Genomic DNA, 16,128 nt, shown 5'->3' on the forward strand with positions numbered 1-16,128 from the left:
AAAAAGATTGTAGTGATTGCAACGTTTCAACAGCCAAAGAAACATATTCAAACTGTGGTTACTAGATGTATATTCCATTACGACTAGTCCGTGTCACCTCTATAGCCAACAAGGCGCTGAATTTAACCAGAATACTACAAGGAGCAAAGGAAAAATAAGGGTGTCAAGTAAGTACCTTTCCTCAAAGTCAGAGCCACGACTGCATCATTCTCAACCTGAACAATAAAACAAAGAATACATTTAAGTAGTAACAAAGGTCTAGATCTTTAAACTTGAACAATTGTTGCATATGTATGAGACATTCAAAATGTTTGATACCTTCTGCTCTGCTAGAGATTTGGAATCCTCTAATACTTCTTCTGTAGACATTAAGATGAGACGCTGATTGCTGACTGGTTGCTCGATGAGGGTAAAGAGTTTCTGCTTAAAATCCAAAACAGTCGCTGCGCGATCGCATTGGATAAAGTAAGTAGCTTTCATGCGCTTCACACGAATATACATGGCCTGCAGAACAAGATCACCCAGACTAATCAGTCGAAGGCTATAAAGCTCTCAACTTCCCCAGCTAAATAAGCACATAACGATCTAATAAAGATGAATCAAACCCATCAAAGTACAGCTAGTACCATGGCAAGACAACGACTGAACAATCTCCTCCTCTTCCGGAGCCGATTGTGATTACTCTCGGGGAAAGAATCTGCTTCAGAGACGCCAAAAGATTCAGACTTCGAATTAGATAACAATGAAATCGAGTGACTAGATCAGTTAAGGATACTTACCACGAGGATGGAAAATCTGAGAAAGTTTGGCTTCTTCTTCTCAGACTCAGCTGAACAAGGCAAGAGCCAAAGACTTGTTTGGCTCCAGGTCGAGACTATTGTCGGTTAAGCTTTATTCAAACCTGCTGTTGCAAAGAGAGTGTTCTTATTTGTCTCTTACTACTCTTTTCGAAAGTCCCACATCGGTCACGAAATAAAAGTGGAAGGCATGAAGAGTAGGATAAAAGAAGATGCAATATGCCTCGTAACAAATCATACCTTTCTCGGCCTTTTGGCTAAGATCAAGTGTAGTATCTGTTCTTATCAGTTTAATATCTGATATGTGGTCCATCGGGTCACACGATATTAACTCTATTTTTTGAGGGAAGAGGCCCATCAAGATAGCTTGCTATCTGGGTCTCTGCGAGTCGCCCATGCGTTGCACTACAGCACGGGCCGGCTCAGCCCATCAGTAATCCAGTTTAATTTTTTAGTAAATGGGCTTTTGAGCCTCTCATAAGTTTTTATTTTTTGTAACGCCTCTGATAAAGATTATTGCGGTTTCATCTGTTGAACTCTCCCTATTAATCGGATAAATCAATCCAATAATGATCAAGTCAAAGCTTAAATAAGCATTTAAAAAGAAATGGAAAAAGCTTGTCTGCACGTTAACATGTCCCACTCCTGGGTGGACTTAGGACAATACTTGGTCGGCTTTCTCGTTTCTTATTTCCCGCTTTCTTATCTCATAGTTTGAGAACCTCACGTTGACCCGATAGATCAAACAATATACGAGTAGAAAGAATCCACAGGTTGGAGGCAAGATGGCGAGTAGTAAGCCGCCAATAGATAAGAGCATCATGGCAGAACATATGAGCTTTGCTAAAGGAGATCCGAGAGCAGATCAGTGAAATGCAGTCAGAGATGAGAAGCTTGAGATCAGAATTGCATCAAACTCGACTTTGTGTCTCATTGTGAGGAGGATAGAGCCATTAACTCAATTCAAGAGGTAATCACTTTTCATTCTACTTTGGTGAGAGATGCCTGAAATGATATACAAAACTTAACTACACATTTTGTTTTGTTTTTTGTCGGACAGGCCATGATCCACTTCTGGCTTTAGAAGCTACAATGCAGCGTGGTTAAGTTACTTAACATTCCAAGAGTAAATCTCTATTTTAGCATTGTGGGAGAAAAAAATATTACATGCCTCCCTAATCTAAGAGACATGGATGATAGTAGAAGAAGTAACTAAAGTTGTTCAACATTGATGGTTCATTCATCCCTAGAATGGTTATCTAAGATAACGAGTGGTGCAACTCGAACACTTCTAGTGGTAGACATGACCACAACCCAGCATGCACGCCTCTTATAAGCTGCGCAAAGAAGCATTAGGCTGTTCAGCATCATAGGCTGGATCTCTCTGACACTGCTTTATTGGGAAATAATGTACCTGTTGAACTTAATGTAACGAGTAAATCATTTGTAGATCATTAGCTCTTCTGTCTAATTTATGCTAAGCAGATCATTAGCTCTTCTTTTCTTCTCTCTTTGTTTTTTGTTGCATTTGGTTGGTTTAGTGTAAAGAATCTAAAGATGTGTTTGTAATAAAGACTATGAAGTATGACATTGGGTTTATTCAATATTTTCTTGGAAATGCATATATGAATCTTAGGAAAAACCTAAAATGTGGAATACATCTTTTAATGAAAAGTGAATTAATAACATATGGTGAAATCCTACTTCTTATTTTTCCCCTGCTTACATCTTTCATCTTTAGCAGTTTGATATCTTAATAATCATTTATTGAATTATATTAAAATAGTAATATTTTATTTGGAAATTTCAATATAAGTTTCTGAGCAGTGGTAATGCATTTTTCTCATAGTATTTTGGAGCCAATGTGACAACTGAGAAGAGACGGAAACATAAATGAAACTGCATTGCTACAAACTTTTATCATGATCTCTGTTATATTATGTTTTTATTAATGTAGATGTATATTTAAACAGGTGACGTAGAAAACACGTAAAAATAGTATAACACAAAACACGTAAGAGATTCAATTGGGTCTGCGACAGTTGTTACGGATCTCACCATTGGATCCAGTGAGTGGTTTGATATCGCCCATCTTAACCATAGCCCTCACAAAATCGCGGTAAAAGGCGTTCAGACTACGACTATAAGACACGACAAGCGAGTCAGTTGAACCGCCGCTGTAAAGAACTTGGTCCGAAGTGAGTAGACCCCTGTGGTTGAGAAGCTGTCTGTAGTAGTTGATGTCAAACCTTCCAGGAGAGTGGATATCAAGAGTGGCTTCATTGTTGTCGCTAGAGCCAGAGTCAGCCGAACAGCTCCTTTGTCTAGACAAGGCGAAAGAAAGTTCGATGTTGTTGCTTTCGTTGTAGATACGGTCTCTAAAAGTGACGCATCTAGCTTGTCCAATAGTGTGTGCGCCAGAGAGGGCGACCATGTCGCGTGAGGATAAACCTTGTGCTCTAAAACGGTTGATGAGGTTGTTGAGAGTAGATGTTGGAGGAGGTATAACGCCTGAATTGGCGGTTGAGAAGCTCGCCGTGGTGGAATCTCTTCTTCCAAGTTTGACGCTCCAACCTGGCCCGTCCAACTGTTTAGTTTAAAATATGTATTAAAGATCGATCATATATTAAGATATACGTTCACGGACACTATTTATTGACAATCCTAATTACAGCTTCGAATCTAGAGCTGCCCACATAGCCGCCAATAATTTGAGATCACTATGTATAATGGCTCAGCTCTCTTGTACAACCCACATATACTATATACAATGTATACACAAACGAAAGTTTCAAAATAAAATAGAAAATTACATGCTTATTTTTTGTCAAATCTTTTATATAATTTCAGAGTATTAATTAATTAATACAAAACTCTAGGCAAAGTATGTAACTGATTTTGTATATATATATTTAGTATCATTATAATTTTCAGTTGAAAACAAAATAGAATGAACACAACTGTTAAGTTCGCTTTAGACCTCAATAGATTGTTTCTCAAAGAAGAAAAAAGACATCTATAGATTTGGACCGGTCTTATATATAAATGTGTAGTGTATATATATAGAACATGGTGATCTCAAATTATTATAGTTTTTAACCATGTGCAAAAGAAACAGGTAAAAGTATCTGATGCATCAAAAACCTTGAAGCTGAAAAATATATAGATCCAAATGTTCTTAGTTGGACGTTAAACAGTACGGTCTTCAAGAGTAAAGGTAAAAGTACTAACGAGGAGGACAGAGTCACGGGCAGTGATAGCAAGAATGTCTGCGCATGAGACGACGCCTGGGCATACTCTCTCAACCCTGGACTTGATTTTGTCAACCACGTCAAATCCCCTCACAGAGTTATTGTTTGGGCCTGCCGTTTTCTCTCCCATAGATAAGGAAGTGTCGTCCAACAATATTGATCCGTCACACCCCTGTAAACCATGCATTGTAAAATTGTTGGAGTAATTAATGGAACATGCCAACCATAACATAGCCTCATTGGTAGATCCCATGTAAAGTTCTTAAAATTTTTAAAGTAAATATTTTTATCTAGTAAAAGTATTTTCCAATGAAAAGAACTATATGGATGGAATGATTCCAAAATGTAAAGAAATGTATATATATGCTCTCTCTTACTTTTAGTTACTATTTCAATTTTATGTTTTAAAAATACTAACAAGATATCTGATGAGGTATTATTGATAGAGTTGTTCTTATAAGCTTGTGTCATTACAAAAATGGAATCTTACATTGACAAAACAGTCATGAAAGAATAACCGGAGGAGAGAAGCAGCCATGCGGCGCTCCCTGGTCACCGCTCGCTGCACCTCGCGTCTCACCACATAAAACAATGAGGGACAGCTTTGCTTGTAGAAGTCACTGCTCAGCTGGGCGTGGCTGTAACAACAGCTCCACATTATTACAATCAACACCACAATTAACATAGTTCTCTGCTCATTGCATAACTCCATTCTCTCTTTTTGCTTCTTTGTTTGTTTTTGGAGTTAGAGTCAAAAAAGCATGCAAGAGAATGAGGGCTTTATAGATGTTTGCTTACTTACATAAAACGTAGGTATTTTTTGTTTGTTTTGTTTATGTTTATCAACGGAGATAAGTTTCTTCTCAAATAGCCACTCTATTTCATTTTCTAACAAACATAAACACATCAATATTACGGGGTCATGATCCTTATGCCACCTCTACCAAATTCATGCTTTAATTCCTTTCCTTTTTTCCTGCCTATTACATTTTTCTTTTGAATTTTGTAGGGCTGGGCAAATAAACCGAACCCGAAAATCCGAACCGAATCTGATCCGATTAAAATGAATCCGAACCGATCTGAACCCGGCATAAAAACTTTTATGGTATTACGGGTTATGGGTATTATCCGAACCGAACCCGAATCTAAATGGATATCCGATAGAACCCGAAATATTCAAAACCCCAAAAAGATCTTGTACCAAATATGATCTCAATTCCTAATATGTATTCAAAATACATTAATATATGTTGAATATTTAAAATAATTATCTACTACATGAAGGTTGATGGTACTATTACATGAAGATTGATGGTTAAATGTGGCTATTGAATCTTGAAATATTTAGATTTAGATTTTGTTTTCACTAAACAATATTTTTCATGAGAACATTGTTTTTCGTTTTATGCTTTCGTTTATTTGGTTTTCTTTTTATCAATAAATATGTTTCCTTTTTGTTTGATTTTGAATGATCACGGTTGATGTTCATTTCTTATTTTTAAATCGATTTTACTTATGTTTTGGTTACAAAAAGTTACAAATTAGGTATTTCAAACCCGAAGAACCGAATTTTCTTATGTTTTGGTTACAAAATAAGTAAAAATGAGATATTTTTAAACTGAAGACCCGATTGGGACCCAACCCCGAAAGTACATTGGGTTGTACCGGTTCTTGGAAGATTTACTAATCCCGACCCGAACCCGATAGAACCCGAACCGGTCCCGAACAGAATTTTTAAATAATCCGAATGGGGCTGATTTTGATAAACCCAAATAACCGAAACCCGATTGGATAAAACCGAAATCCGATTGGGACCCCGAATACCCATGCCTAGTATTTTGTTTTTGACCATTAGAGCATCAATATCAGTGGGACTAATTTGCAAGTCCTTATAGTTTTATATTAATATTTGTAGTTTAGGACAATGTTAAGGACTTTGATTAAATTTGTGATTATTAGTGGGACTTTTATTGGTTCTTAAGTTACTTAATTACAGCGACGAGAGATCCGTCTCCTCCGTACAGTGGTTCCATCGTCGATCAACAACACCACTATAACAGCGACGAGAGCTCCATCTCCGTCTCCTCCGTGTCGAAGAATGCTCCGACGGGGCAGAACCGTCAAAAACTGTGTCGAAGAATGCTCCATCTCCTCCGTATTCTACGGTGGTTCCGTCGTCGATCAACAACACCACCACAACAGCAACATCAAACGGTTTCACCACTACCAAAACCCTAAAGACTTCACCTTTCTAAACACTAGTCGTGTTACCGCTTCTCCGCTTCTCCGCTTCATCTCCAGGCGATAGGTGATAAGGAAGGACGAACTAAGAACGTCCTTAGTTAAGATACGTCCCACATAATAATGCCTATTATTGATTTATTTTTGTGTCCAAAATACACAAGGACCTAGTGAAAGACTCCGATAATCATGGTCTTATATAAACAGAGGAACCTCTTAAATTATTAGCTGGCGAGGTTTACTGTTGTCGGAAAAAGCTAGGTTTGTCATTATATATCAAGTTTTAATATGCAAAACTATATTATAATTAATATCCCTAGCCATCATATCAAGATTTTCAAGAGGTAATTTTTTTTCTTAAATAATGATGCTAATTTCCATAAATTGGAAATTATGGAACTTGTTAAAAGGCAATGTGAAGTTTCCATTTTTCCCTTATGGTTTATAAGTATAAGATGGGCCGTAAATAACTGGGCCTAACTCACAACCCAAAACAAACCACGGCACACGCTCGACTCGACAAACTCTCTTCGTCTCTTCCCGCGACGGCGACGACCGTACCGCCAACGCCTTCTCTCTCCGATCCTTGAATTCCACCTAATTACTTCTCTGCTACACCTATCAAATCCATCTCTCTCTCTCTCTCTCTCTCTCGCTCTCCCCGTTATTCCTCTCAAGACGCAGACCTCCCCCGTACAGAGTACAACGAGATGGGTAGACCCAAAGGAGATGCCGCAAGGAGCAAGGCTCGTCCTTCCAGCAGCAGGTTACATTATCCTCCAATCTCTTCCACGCCCTACATTTTCGAGTCTATGCTTCATTGGTTCTGTACTTGAATTGACTAATTGAGTTTTGTGAACAGCTTGGCAGCTTCTCTGTTGCCGTCTGGTTCTGCAGCCGCCGCCGTAGGTTTTGGCGGCTACGTGGGCAGCTCTAGATTCGAAGCTTCTCTGTCAAAGGAAGACCCTGCTCCCTTCTTGGTATGCTTTGTGCCTCTTTGTTTGATTCTACCTACTTGCTCTCATCTTTGTTGATGGATTGTGTAGGATTTGGATAGTGAGATGGCCCAACACTTGCAACGTCTCTCAAGGAAGGACCCTACAACAAAGATAAAAGCTCTTACTTCCCTGTCAGAACTGGTTAAGAAGAAGAAAGGGAAAGAACTTTTGCCATTAATCCCACAATGGGTATGTTTCTTTCTCAAAATACTTGGGACTTTTTGCAGAATGTTGATCACTGTCCTTCCTTCACGTTGCAGTGCATGTGGTTGTTCATTGACTTCTATTGTCTTACTTGTCTAGACGTTTGAGTACAAGAAGTTGATACTGGACTACAGTAGAGATGTCCGGCGAGCTACGCATGACGTCATGACTGATGTTGTTACTGGTGTCGGGTTTGTACTTTGGTTCTCAGCTTTCTTATGCATACCTCTTTTTCTTACCCTCATTCATTATGCAGTGTTGTCATTTAATTTTTTCTTTTAGTATCATACGCTTGGATGTTAGGTAGTCTACTTATGTCGTGAGTGATATGGTTAAGCTTTGAGGTTTTCCTGACATCTATTATATCGAATGGATACATGATTTTTTCTTGGAATGAATTTTTTTGTTGCTCAGTGCTGCAGAAGCTTGACTATGTTGAGTGTGTCATATAGGGAATCTGTCTTGATATTGTCTCAGCATGCATGCATTGGATACTTCTCTTTTAGTATTTTATGCTTTCTCCCTGGATAAGTGGTATTCTGCATTAACTCTTATTTTCTTACATGTTACTCAGGAGAGATTTAGCACCCCATCTTAAGTCTATAATGGGCCCCTGGTGGTTTTCACAGTTTGATTTGGTTTCTGAAGTTTCGCAAGCAGCGAAGTCGTCTTTGCAGGTTGGCACCTAGTTTCTGAAGTTTCTCCAGACTTTTTTTCTTCTTAAAATTTTGTGTTTTGATGTCACTCTTTCTGTTAACTCTCTTTTGGTCTTATTAGACCAGTAACAATTTAGTTCTGGTCAACTTGCACCTTTTTTATAGAATCCGTTTTCAGATTTTCATTTAGCTGCATAATTTTTAAAACAGGCAGCTTTCCCTGCCCAGGAGAAGAGGTTAGACGTCTTGAGTCTGTGTTCAGCTGAGATTTTTGCTTATCTGGAGGAAAATCTGAAACTTACACCTCAAAATTTATCTGATAAAGCACTTGCTTCGGATGAATTAGAAGAAATGTACCAGCAGGTACTTCATCTGGGGGAATCTTTACTTAAGGCACAACTTTTCCTTCTATCGATTTCTTTCCAATGTCTTATTTTGCTTTATTTTCAGATGATATCTTCATCTCTGAGGGCGTTGGCTACACTTATAGATATATTGCTCCACGAACCCGATAAAGCTGGCTCTGCAAGTGTCAATGCCGAATCGAAACTTGCCTCGAAGGCTAGGAGAGTAGCAACCTCCTCTGCTGGAAAGTTGTTCTCTTCCCATAAATGCTTTCTGAACTTTCTAAAATCCGAAAGCCCTAGTATCCGATCAGCAACTTATTCTTTATTGAGCAGCTTCATTAAAAATGTTCCTGAAGTCTTTAATGAAAGCGACGTAAGATGTCTTGCACCAGCTTTGCTTGGTGTTTTTCGAGAAACTATTCCAATTTGCCACTCATCAATGTGGGAGGCTGTCTTGCTGTTCTCTAGAAAATTTCCTCAGAGTTGGGCCTACTTAAATGTTCATAAGTCAGTTCTAAATCACTTATGGCAGTTTCTTAGGAACGGGTGCTTTGGATCCCCACAGGTTTCTTACCCTGCATTGATACTGTTCCTGGAAGTTATGCCAACCCAATCTCTCGAAGCTGATAAGTTCTTTGTGAATTTTTTCAATAACTTACTAGCTGGGAGGAGTATGTGTGATTCTTCAAGCGCGGATCAGTTATCACTTCTCCGTGCAACCACTGAATGTTTCCTCTGGGGATTACGCAATGCTTCAAGGTATTGCGATGGCCCCAGTTCCATTCACGATCTCCAAGTTGATCTAATTGATAAAGTCCTTGTGAAGAATCTATGGGCATACTTCTTTGAACTATCCAAGGACAGTACTCCACATATTCAGAGGAAGCCATCTGAAACGCTGAGCATGAGCAGTTCAGTTAAGTTTCTGCAAGAGCTGGGAAGCTGCATCTTAGAAATTCTTTCAGGAATTAATTTGCTCGAACAAAACCTGTTGTCCTTTTTCTGTAAATCTGTTCAAGAGAGCTTCTTGAATATGCTTCAGCAGGGAGATACAGAGACAGTTACCGGCATGAGAAAAATGATTGATTTTCTTTTGTTACTGGAGAGACACTCAAGTCTGGAAGGTGAGAGTTGGCCTTTGGATCAATTTATGGGGCCACTGCTGTCCAAGGCTTTTCCATGGATAAAATAATCTGTAAGTTACTGTCTATGTTGTATTACCCGATTATGTCATGTTAAGCCATATGATGTTTTTACTTAATTAACTCATGTGGTTGTATTTCTGTTCTCAGGAATTGGTAGATGGTTTGAAGCTTTTGTCTGTTTCACTATCAATATTTGGACCGAGAAAGATAGTTCCGGTACTGATTTGTGATATAGAGACTTCTACCCTTCTCTCTCTTGAAGAAGGGAGGGATATGAGCCCAGAAAAGTTTATTAAAGTTTTCCAAGAATTTTTTATTCCTTGGTGTATGGATGGATATGACTCTTCGACTGCTGTTAAAGCTGCAAAACAAGATCTCCTGTTTTCATTGCTTGATGATGACTGTTTCACTCAGCAGTGGAGTGCTGTAATTTCTTATGTATTTGATCAACAACATCAGGGGTTCGATAAGCTGGCTTCTATGGAATTGCTTTTAGAGAAGGCAAGGGATGAAATTACAAAAAGAAGTTCTGGGCTGGAGTTGAGTCAAAGAATAGGCTCTAAGCCAGACCATTGGCATCATGAGCTCATAGAATCTACTGCTATAGCTCTTGTCCGTTCCTCCTCAGTAACTACAACGTCTGCTGCTCAGTTCTTGTGGTAAGTCTATCTATAAAACAGTATCAACTAAAGCTAATATTAATATCATTTTAATTCAAGCTCACAATCGATCCAAGATTTTGCATTCACATTTTCCAGCCAAATCTTGAGACTGATTGCTCTCAGTACTTACTCTATATTTGTGTATGCAGTTCAGTTCTGGGTGGTTCAACGGAAGACAGCAGTATTTCTTTTGTGTCAAGAAGCTCGTTGGTCTTGATATATAGAGGGATCCTTGAAAAGCTGCTATCTTTTATCAAACAGTCACCATTATGTTCAGTTAGTGATACATGTTCCTCTCTTATCGTTGAGGCTGTTGATATAGAGTTTGATTTGAGCAGTCCTGTCGATGTGATCGCGGTAACTAAGTTTGCAGCAGAAGTTATTGATGGTAGTGTGTTCAGTTTAAAGGCTCTGAATCAGGAAGCCACTCTATTTTCAACTATTTTGTCCTCTCTCTTAATCATTGACTTGGAGAGTAGAATATCATCACTAGTGGACAATACTCTATATGAGCTGAAAGAGAAGAGAAAGGATCGGAATCTAGTGGGTAGTTTTGTTCATGCTGTTTGCTCTAGGATGAATAATCAGTTCTGGAAATCTATAAACTATGATGTCAGAAAGAGTTCAGCAAATATTTTGGTTCAATCCATAAGGTCAGTTGTCCAACTTGAGGATGATCTGCAACCTTGTCAGCTTACATTACTGTGTGCTTCATGGATGCCCGAGGTGTTGAAATATCTTTCATTGAATCAAACTGATGAAGAAATTATCTGTGGGCTGCTTCTGCGTGAGAATGATGTTTGGCCTATGTGGACCAGCCCCAGCTCGTCAGCTAGCATTTATACACATGATATTCCTGCTCACTTGTGCGATTTGAGGACATCCAAGAGTCAAAGATATGTTTTTTTCATTGACAGCCTGATCACTAATATGGGGATTCAGCGATTTGTTGTTGGCCACAAAGATAATGGGTTATCCCCGCAAGCTTGGCTTTCCGCAGAAATACTCTGCACGTGGGAGTGGCCAGGGGGTAGTGTTCAAACTTCCTTCCTGCCAGCCCTCGTCTCATTCTGTAAGAGTGAACCAGCTTATGGGAGCTTATTAAACTCCATTTTTGACATTCTACTCAATGGTGCTCTTGTGCATGGAGAGGATGAGAGAGACAGTTCCGGGAACATGTGGGTTGAATTGAATAACCAGATAGAGGACGTCAAAGAACCATTTTTGAGGGCTCTGGTGTCTTTGATTTTCACTCTGTTTAAGGAGGACCTTTGGAGAGAAGAAGAAGCCATGGCTGTTTTCAAAATGGTCACAGATAAACTCTTCATCGGGGAAGAGCCGAGCAAAAACTGTTTGAGAATCATTCCTTTCATTATGAGCGTAATAATTTCACCATTACGTACAAAAACCAAATCTAGTGTTTACGGTGATACTGTGCTGCCACTGGAAGCTTTCCTTGGAGGTTGGCTGGAGAGGTCTTTGTCGTTTCCTCCTCTGGTCCTCTGGCAAAGTGGGGAAGGTGAGGCCCCATTTAATTTTCATTAATTTTCTTTTGGTCCTTCCTTTCGATCTCATTGTTATTTTCTGTACATTGCTTAACCGTAAGTAAAGGATTAGGCTGAACGTATTTGTAAAGCAAGTATTTACTTATGAAACAAGATCAACTTAGCGATAATTTTGAGGCTCCACTTGTCAGGTCCTTACATCAGGTTTTTAGGGACCTGAGAAGTGGTTATAGTTGGCATTAGATGGACATTCCCTTTCTTTAGCTTTTGCTTTTCATGCGTAGCTTATTGTTCTTTCGTTGTGTTTAATCAGATATGCAGGATTGGTTTCAGCTTGTTTTATCTTGCTATCCCGTAAATGAAAAGGCTGAAGAAGATAAGGCATTACAGAGGCATGTGAGCAATGAAGAAAGAACACTCCTGCTTGACTTGTTTCGCAAACAAAGGCAAGTTCCTGGTGCATCAAGCGTAGTTACCCAACTTCCAGGTGTCCAAATTCTGCTGGCAAGACTAATAATGGTCGTAGTTAGCTATTGCGGAAACGATTTCAATGAGGAAGATTGGGATTTTGTCTTTTCTAATTTGAGGCGAATGATTCAGTCTGCAGTAGTTGTGATGGAGGAAACTTCTGAGAACGTCAATGACTTCATTAGTGGTGTTTCTTCCATGGAGAAGGAGATTGATACTCTCGAGGGACTTGGGCATATTGTTTCTATTTCGGATGCATCTTTAGACAATGCTAAGAATGCTCTCTCAGCATTTTCCGTGCTTAAATTAGTAAAAGATATATCGGTTGGAAGTGAAGACTATTTGTATTCCTTGGCAAATGAATTATGGGACCTAGCTAAAGATCGGATACTTGAAGGTGTTCTTCGTCTTTTCTTCTGCACCGGTCTTGCTGAGGCTATCGCTGCTTCATATTCCCCAGAGGCAGCGTCTCTTGTTGCTTCATTTCGAGTTGATCATTTGCAGTTCTGGGAGTTGGTGGCTCAGCTTGTAGTCGTCTCTTCTCCACGTGCAAGGGATAGAGCTGTCAGAGCAGTGGAATTTTGGGGTCTAAGCAAAGGAGCCATAAGCTCTATGTATGCAATAATGTTCTCCTCCAAACCAATCCATTCGTTGCAACGTGCTGCATACATCGTTTTGTCTACCGAATCTATATCCAGGCTGGCCATAGTTGCTGATGGGAATGCGTCACCCAGTGATGAGTCTCTCAGCGATCAGGACTCCAGCAACGATGGCTTGCCATCTGAAGAAAAGCTACGGCTAAGAGACGAAATATCCTGTATGGTTGAGAAGTTAAATTATGATCTCCTTGATACAGATTTAACTGCTCCAGACAGGGTAAAAATTTACTTTCAAAAGCTTTCTTTTGTTTGTTCTCCCTTTTCGGACAAATCATTTACTGTAATAACCACTTGTAATGGCAGGTGCAAACATTCCTGGTATGGTCTTTGTTGCTCTCGCATGTTAGCTCTTTACCTTCACTAACACAAGGGCGAGAGAGACTGGTGCAGCATATCCAGAGAACTGCAAATCCTTTGATATTAGATAGTCTATTCCAGCACATTCCTCTAGAAGAATACATGGCACAGAGCTTGAAGAAAAAAGATGGAGATATTCCATCTGAATTATCTGTGGTCGCATCTGCAGCAACTTGTGCGATTACAACGGGTTCGTCACTGTTAACGGTGAAGTCACTTTGGCCTATTGAAACCGAAAACATGGCCTCGCTTGCTGGAGCGATATATGGTCTGATGCTACGCGTCCTTCCAGCTTACGTTAGAGAATGGTTTAGCGGAATGCGTGATCGGTCTGCATCATCTTTGATTGAAGCGTTTACAAGAACGTGGTGCAGCCCTTCTTTAATTAAAAACGAACTGTCTCAAGTAATGTGTAATGATACCTTTTTTTTTTTTGAATCTCTTAGAGTTGCAGTGAAGTTCCGCTAATGCATTGGCAAATATTCCGTTGCAGATAAGGAAGGCAGACTTTAATGATGAGAGCTTTTCAGTGAGCATTAGTAAATCAGCAAATGAAGTAGTAGGTACATATACAAAGGATGAAACCGGGATGGATCTGGTGATCCGTCTTCCAGTTTCTTACCCACTGAAGCCTGTTGATGTCAATTGGACAAAAAGTATTGGAATAAGCGACGCGAAGCAGAGGAAGTGGTTAATGTCTATGCTAATGTTTGTTCGTAATCAGGTACTGTACTTGATGAGCCATGTTGATCACTTGTTATATCCTGCATGATTACCATTTCAACATTTTTAAGTGAAATGTATTCTTTTCGACTGGGTGCAGAACGGGGCTCTGGCGGAAGCTATAAAAATATGGAAGCGGAACTCGGACAAGGAATATGAAGGAGTAGAGGACTGCCCGATATGTTACAGTGTGATCCACCCAGTGAATCACAGCCTTCCAAGGCGGGCTTGCGCTACATGCAAATACAAATTTCACAAAGCATGTTTAGACAAGTGGTTCCTCACATCTCATAAGAAAGTCTGCCCCTTGTGTCAATCTCCTTGCTGATATTCAACAAAGGAGAGCTTTGCATATGTTTTTGTGACATTAGTATTGTGAGTTTTGCTTTTAACTCTTTTTAACACTCGGAGGAATGAAGGTCACATTGATATACAGAGAATTTTGTTTCTTGGAATGATTCGTTATCCATGTGGAAGATAATGAAAAAGTGTAATAGTATATATATAGAGAAACTTACCTCTCTATCTTCCTTGGCTTTATACTGTGAAGTTAATAGTTTATTGAGGCTTGGGGTGCACGCATTTGGATTGTCTCAATTTTGGTCAAGACTGCTCAATTTTGGTCAAGATTAACTAAAAAATCAAGTGTAGTTGTTAAAAAAAAAAGAAGAAAAAATCAAATGTAATTGTAATTTCTTCCATCAAACTGATGGATAAATGGACCAGTTAAAAGGCCTAACAAAATCAAATAATGTAATAAACAAATGGGTCTAGAAAAATGGGCCAAGCTTTAGAAGCCCAAAGTACCCTAAAATAACGAAGAGAGGGTATTTAAATACAGTTAGGGTTTTACTCGTTTCCTCTCACAAACTTCACCGTCTCTCCTGGATCAGAGCTACAACACTCGCAAACTCCAAACATGGTTCGTCTTCCTCTCTATCTATCTCTCTCTGTATGCTGTTAATTTAGTGATTAGCGTACATCTAGATGGTTTCATAACTCGATACTGCAAGGTTTGCGTTAGATCTTTAACTTAGCTTCACATTAGTTGTATTCATTTCGTAAATTTCCCAAAGTACATCACAGTGACTGTCCTTAGATCTGACCTACATTAGATCTCAGATGTGTTAGCTGCTCTAGCTCATGATGATGCAATGCATTTGTTTCGCTCTCTTAACATATATGTTTTCTTTCGATTATTACGCAGGCGAGAGGTTTAAAGAAGCATCTGAAGAGGCTGAATGCCCCTAAGCATTGGATGCTTGACAAACTTGGCGGTGCTTTTGTATGTCATTCTTCTTCTTCTCTCTCTATTATATGATTCCCTTTGTTTATGTGTGAATGACAAATGCACGTATTGGTTCCACTCACAGGCCCCCAAGCCATCTTCTGGACCACACAAGTCTAGAGAGTGCCTTCCCCTCGTTCTTATCATCAGGAACAGGTTGAAGTATGCTCTTACCTACCGTGAAGTCATCTCCATCTTGATGCAGAGGCATATCCAGGTTGACGGCAAAGTCAGGACCGACAAGACCTACCCTGCTGGTTTCATGGATGTTGTCTCTATCCCCAAGACTAACGAGAACTTCCGTCTTCTCTATGACACCAAGGGTCGTTTCCGTCTCCACTCCATCAGGGATGAGGAAGCTAAGGTTTACATCTCTCCCTCCTCTTCTCTCTCTTGTTATCATCATTTAGAGTAGTAATGGTTGATTTGTTTTTATATCTGTACAGTTTAAGCTTTGCAAGGTCCGAACTATCCAGTTGGGACGAAAGGGCATTCCTTACCTCAACACCTACGACGGTCGCACCATCCGTTACCCTGACCCGCTCATCAAGCCCAACGACACCATCAAGCTCGATCTTGAGGAGAACAAGATTGTTGAGTTCATCAAGTTTGATGTCGGCAACGTTGTGATGGTTACCGGAGGGAGAAACAGAGGGCGTGTTGGTGTGATTAAGAACCGTGAGAAGCATAAGGGAAGCTTCGAGACGATCCACATCCAGGACTCGACGGGACATGAGTTTGCGACGAGGTTGGGTAATGTGTTCACCCTTGGCAAAGGGACAAAGCCGTGGGTGTCTCTTCCCAAGGGTAAAGGTATTAAGCTTACC

The 16,128-nt window shown here is 39.7% G+C and overlaps 3 protein-coding genes, 1 non-coding gene and 1 pseudogene across 5 annotated transcripts; 3 read left to right on the plus strand and 2 right to left on the minus strand.

The window, feature by feature from the left end:
• Positions 1 to 221: 221 nt before the first annotated feature.
• LOC108844956 (uncharacterized) lies at positions 222 to 943 on the minus strand. Its single transcript, XM_057000111.1, has 3 exons — positions 780 to 943; positions 627 to 697; positions 222 to 504 (listed from the first exon to the last, which is right to left on the minus strand). The coding sequence occupies exons 2-3, from the start codon at positions 627 to 629 to the stop codon at positions 259 to 261; spliced, it is 249 nt and encodes an 82-aa protein (XP_056856091.1). The 5' UTR covers positions 630 to 697; positions 780 to 943; the 3' UTR covers positions 222 to 258.
• A 90-nt stretch (positions 944 to 1,033) lies between these two features.
• Positions 1,034 to 1,228, plus strand: LOC130505505 (U2 spliceosomal RNA). Its single transcript, XR_008941712.1, has one exon. It is a non-coding gene; the product is annotated as a U2 spliceosomal RNA (small nuclear RNA).
• Positions 1,229 to 2,669: 1,441 nt separating this feature from the next.
• Positions 2,670 to 4,911, minus strand: LOC108844948 (peroxidase 67-like). 2 transcript variants are annotated; one of them, XM_018618234.2, is made up of 3 exons: positions 4,539 to 4,911; positions 4,029 to 4,220; positions 2,670 to 3,371 (listed from the first exon to the last, which is right to left on the minus strand). In XM_018618234.2, the coding sequence occupies exons 1-3, from the start codon at positions 4,758 to 4,760 to the stop codon at positions 2,928 to 2,930; spliced, it is 858 nt and encodes a 285-aa protein (XP_018473736.1). In that variant the 5' UTR covers positions 4,761 to 4,911; the 3' UTR covers positions 2,670 to 2,927. The 2 variants fall into 2 exon arrangements, with proteins under 2 accessions (XP_018473736.1, XP_018473735.1); XM_018618233.2 differs by having other exon boundaries at positions 2,670 to 3,384; positions 4,539 to 4,907.
• Positions 4,912 to 6,779: 1,868 nt separating this feature from the next.
• LOC108847782 (E3 ubiquitin-protein ligase listerin-like) lies at positions 6,780 to 14,536 on the plus strand (annotated as a pseudogene).
• A 335-nt stretch (positions 14,537 to 14,871) lies between these two features.
• Positions 14,872 to 16,128, plus strand: LOC108843994 (40S ribosomal protein S4-2-like; the record flags this gene model as incomplete). The annotated part of the gene is given in 4 exon segments (XM_057000112.1): positions 14,872 to 14,935; positions 15,221 to 15,298; positions 15,387 to 15,665; positions 15,748 to 16,128. Coding segments are annotated over 4 exon segments (741 nt in total), but the record flags the coding sequence as incomplete, so codon positions are not given.

This window comes from Raphanus sativus, unplaced genomic scaffold, assembly GCF_000801105.2.
Source record: "Raphanus sativus cultivar WK10039 unplaced genomic scaffold, ASM80110v3 Scaffold2328, whole genome shotgun sequence".
In the NCBI taxonomy this organism is placed as follows: domain Eukaryota; kingdom Viridiplantae; phylum Streptophyta; class Magnoliopsida; order Brassicales; family Brassicaceae; genus Raphanus; species Raphanus sativus.